Genomic DNA, 5,172 nt, shown 5'->3' on the forward strand with positions numbered 1-5,172 from the left:
AACAACAACAGTCCAGTGCTCATCCTCCACCACCACACCAGGACTCCAGGAAACTTAGAGACTCCCTCTGTGTCATTCTCCCAAACTTTGGAACACCTGCCCTAAGAGCGGCAGGCAATCCCCCAGCTGTAGGCAATCCCCACAGCTGTCTTCTTCTGACTTCCCCTTGCCTTCTCAATGGTGCCCCGGTGGTTATTGTGCTGCACCTGTTCTCTTTTGTCTGCTGTTAACTGGAGGTGGTGTTTGTAACCTTTCTTTCTTCTAGGGTAGAGGGTCAGCACAGAGAAGAAGATCTTATTGAGACGTATTGACATAGTGACTATGTCATAGTGCAACACTGGGCTCACACACAGCAATGATTGTGCGGATTGCACAGGACCGTTTTCTTCTGTTTTACATGGGGTTGCTATGAGTTGGAATTGACTTGACGGCACCTAACAGCAATAACAGGGGTGGAGTAATGTTCTGTTTTCCAGACTCCTGCTCTTTGAGCCTCTCACACGTACACCAGATGCCTTCTGCCTTCCTCCAGTTTTTGGTCTTTCACATTCCTGTGGCTGGGTGCCCTCACTCCCTGTCATTAGTTGTGTCAGCATTTCATCTAGTCAGTGACGCGAGGCCAGGCTTCAAGCATTCATGCTCGGGTGTGGATCTGGGACCAGCATCACCATCATCATCATCATCACTTGGGAACATGTTAGAAATGCACATTTTCAGGCCAACCCGAGATGTATGAATCAGAAACTTGGGGCTGGGGGCCAACATTCTGTACTTTAACACGTCGTTTAGGTGATGCTGGTGCACGCTCAAGTTTGAGCAGAACCTAAACTAAAAACCCAAACCTGTTGGTGTCAGTCGATTCCAACTCCTAGCTCCCATATAGGATAGAGTAGAACTGCTCATTGGCTTTCCAAGGCTGTAAATCTTCACAGAAGCAGACTGCCACCTCTTTCTCCAGTGGAGCAGCTGGGGGTTTGAATGGCTGACCTTTCAATTAACCTTTCAGTTAACCCTCTGCACCACCAGGACACCCTGAGTTTGAGAGTTACTGTACTAAAGCATTGCTCGTATAATCAGAGAGGGTAGACCATCAGCTCTTAACATATGTTCCTCCTCAAATCTTGGTATATGTCAGCATAAAAACAGATGATTTCTCAGCCCTTGATATGCATGCACTTTAAATTTTGAATTATGTATCTCTGATTTTTCTGAATGTCAATATTTCTGTGGCATGATAATGTTTTATTTAAAGCTGATAATACTTTTGATTTCAGATTTGCTGATGTGAATGTTTCTTTGTTGTTGGCCATTGAGTCAGGCAAGTAAAGGTGGCGGTGAGGAAGTGGCTCAGAGCTCCTGCCCTTGCACTCTGGTGTCCTCTTGTCTTGGTCACTGAGCCTCCCTCCCCCATTGATGGCTGCTACAGTTGTTCCATTGAGTCAGTCTGCCAGTTGGTGGGACTTGCTTGTGAATCAGCCGGTGCTGGCACTAAAGACTCACTGAGCTGCCATCTGCTTTTTATGGAAAAGATACAAGTCTGTGCCATGAGACATTCGGGCTCTCCGCCTGCCTGCAGTCCTTTAAATAACGCACTTTCTGAAAGTCCTGATTACCAGTCTGGCAGTTAGTGCAGCCTTAAAAACGCAAAACAGAAAACAACAAAAAAGTGCTTTCTGCTGTACACTAAAACCTGCTGAGAAGGTGAAAAAACAGATTTTTAGAATATTGGTTATTCAGGGACTAGCGAAAAATCAGAATTATCCTACCTAAGAAATCAGTACAGTTTCACTAAGAAAAAAAAAACGGACAAAAGAGATCCTTAGGAGAGACTGTTGGTGTTAAGTTGGCTCTAACTCATAGCGACCCTGTATAGGATTTCCAGAGTGGCTAGTGAGCTTGAACTCTGCTGACCTTGCTGTTAGCAGTTCAGTGCTTATCCTACAGTGTCAAACTTGGAGAGATTAGTGGTTTCAGATATTTTGAGTATTTTTATGTCTCTTTCTTCTAGACCTGGAAAGGAAAGAGCAAGAATTAGAGCAGCTGAGAATGGATTGTGAACACGTTAAAGCTCGTCTGGAGACCGTGCAAGCAGATAGCATGAGGGAGAAGAAGGTATGGTGCTTACAGACAGGTCCACAAAAGTCAGGTTCACCTCATATCCTAAAGTGGTATTGGCTTACAGCTGTTCATGTTAAATTAGTCAGAAGTCTTAGTGTTTCTAGCTGTTAAGCCTTGTTGTTGTTGTTGTTAAGAGCAGTCGAGTCAGTTCTGACTCATAGTGACCCTGTATATGGTTTGAACCACCAACTTTGTTGTTAACAGTCTAGTGCTGATCCTACAGCACTATACTAGTACTCCTTAAGAGATTGTAATTTTAAATGTATATATTCTGAATGAGTTGGAAAATATTGGAACAATTGGATTTTTTTTTATTGTATTAAAAAATATATAAACAACAAAACATCTGCCAATTCAACAATTTCTACATGTATAATTCAGTGATATTGATTACACTCTTCATGTTGTACAGCCATTGTCGCTATTCCTTTCCAAATTATGTCATCATATCACCATGAACTCAGTGCTCCCCAAACCAAACCGCCTTCTCCCTGGTAACCATTCACAGTTTATGGTTTCTGTATGTTTTCTTATTTTATATACGTTAAATCATACATTATGTGTCCCTTTGTCACTAACTCTCCTCGACATGACATTTTTAAGATTCATCCAACAGTTGAATTTTATAAACACTTAATGTGGTGCTTTTTAATAGTCATTACTGTTAATTTAAAGGAGCTCTGGTAGTGTAGTAGATATGAATCGGGCTGCTAACCTCAGGGTCAGCAGTTCGAAACTACCAGTGGCTCAGTATGAGAACGATGAGGCTTTCTGCTCCCGTAAAGATTTACAGCCTCAGAAACCCTATATAGGGTCACTACGAGTTGGTACTGACTCCACAGAATACAACAACAATAACTGTTAATTTATAGTTTAAAAGGTCATTTAAAAATGTTGCCATCAAGTTGGGTTCCGACTCATAGCGACCTTGTACAGGGTTTCCAAGGAGCAGCTGGTGAGTTGGAACTGCCGACCTTAATGGCCCAAACTTACGCTGCAGTTTACTGTGTTAACTGGCAGTGTCACAAAAACATAGTCATAATAAAATAAGAATATTGAAAAAAATGAGTGCAAATTATGTCATCATATAAACCATTACTGGTTTATAATCAGAGACATACTAAACCAACCAGAAGTATTTATAATTAATTACTGATAATTTAGAAAAGGTATTGTATTTTAATGTTGTTAGGTGCTGTCGAGTTGGTTCTGACTCATTGCAACTCACTATAGATTTTGAAGAGTGGCTGGTGGGTTTGAACCACTGACCTTTTGGTCAGAAGCCCAGTATTTATCCTACAGCAAGCACCAGAAGAGAGACAATATATATATTTTTACAATCATACGTGGATTTTTACTTTTTTTTTTTAAAGGTTTTTATTGTGGATTGAGTGAAAGTTTCCAGGGCAGATCATCAGTTTTACATTCAATAACTCATTCACCTTGTTTCATTACAATGATTATAATCCCCTCCATGTACCATCAGTTAACAGTATTTCTCTCTATCCACTTTAGCTTTTTTTAAAAAAAAAACAACACTCAGGCATACATAATAATTTACACCTCCAAAGGGCACATTCTGCAAGTCTCCCTCCTGGACACCAGCTCTTAGTCCTCAGCCACTCCCCCTCTCCATGCCCCTATCTTTCCATCTGTCTCTGGTGTCACTGCTTCTCTGGATAAGGTCCTGCATTCTGCTTGTGCTCTTCTCCCTTGATGGTCCTAGGATCCTCTGTTTCTGGACTGTAAGATTAACCACTCCCCTGTTTTTGTTACAAAACTTTTACCTTTACAATTGTGACAGTCACAATTAGTCATGATAACAAGTATTCACTATTGAATCATACGAATCCTATCCCCATCTCTTTTCACCAGACCCATCTAGACAAGATGAAAACTATTCACTGGGGACTCTTTCTTCCCTCACACACTCTTAAACTAAACTCCCTGTTGAAACCTTTCAAACCAGTCACTTTGTGCCTTTTATTGCCCCCTCATTTTAGGTATCCAGTGTCTAAGTTGTAAAGACTCCTTCCTTCTCTGTTGGTATTTAGAATTGCTACCTGTATGAGTAGTAGCATCAAATTGTAGCACCCTTGTTTCCTTCATCAAAAAAAATTTTTTTTTTGTAATCTTCCTCTAGTTGAGTTCTGATTATCACGCCATCAAGGCTTTGTCAAATGGGTACTTTCTGCAAGTTTGGGTGTTCTTGTGCATCTCCCTTTACTTCATATCAGCTGGATGCGTCACTCTCAGCTCTAGCCCTCTGTGGCTATGTCCTTGTCCATGAGCCCAAGTGTTCTCAGGTCTCACCACACTTTGGACCAACTAGCCCTTCCTCTTATTGCTGTCATCTCCAGGTCAGTGGGAGTCAATGGATTGTAGTTGAATTCAGCCCATTTCTTCATTGCTGCCTTTCCCCCTTTTTTCACTCACCAGTAGACCAATGTGGTCGCCAGCAAGCTTACATGCCTGTTTGTATGTTCCCTTTGAGTTTCAGTCCTAGAAGGGAGTTTGTCCTGAAGGAACCTGATTACTTGCCTTGATGGCTTCTTGGTGAACAGCTTGCTTATTCTTGTAGTAGCCAGTCATGCTGACGTTTTTGTTTTGGGTTTTTCCTGATGCTCTTTCTTTGAAGATGTTCTATCACTCTAGCTGTTCCAGGCTGGTGTGCTTGTCCTTGCTAGGGCAAATGTCCCAAATGTTCCACCTAAGGTCCTATACTCGGCAAAGGCTTTGCAAGAGGTGTATATCAATGGGCAAGTTTTTTTTTAAGGTTTTTGTTGTGGATTGAGTGAAAGTTTTCAGGGCACATCATCGGTTTCACATTCAAACATTCATATACCTTGTTTTATTACATTGATTATAATCCCCTCCACATACCATCAGTTAACAGAGTTTCTCTCTATCCTCGTTGTTGTTGTTGTTGTTGTTAAGTGCCGTCGAGTCGGCTCCGACCAATAGCGACCCTGTACAGGGTTTCCGAGGGTGTAAATCTTTACGGGAGTAGAAAGCCTCATCTTTCTCCCGCGGAGCGGCTGGTAGTTTCGAACC

General features: G+C 41.8%; 1 protein-coding gene across 1 annotated transcript in view; it reads left to right on the top strand.

Moving 5' to 3' along the window:
• Positions 1 to 5,172, top strand: part of HSF2BP (heat shock transcription factor 2 binding protein) — a 324,594-nt gene that overhangs the window by 30,173 nt on the left and 289,249 nt on the right. The window contains exon 3 of the mRNA XM_006870813.1: positions 2,009 to 2,112. Within this exon, the coding sequence (XP_006870875.1) occupies positions 2,009 to 2,112 (104 nt within the window). The remainder of the gene's footprint in view (positions 1 to 2,008; positions 2,113 to 5,172) is intronic.

This window comes from Chrysochloris asiatica, unplaced genomic scaffold (assembly GCF_000296735.1).
Source record: "Chrysochloris asiatica unplaced genomic scaffold, ChrAsi1.0 scaffold00154, whole genome shotgun sequence".
NCBI lineage: Eukaryota > Metazoa > Chordata > Mammalia > Afrosoricida > Chrysochloridae > Chrysochloris > Chrysochloris asiatica.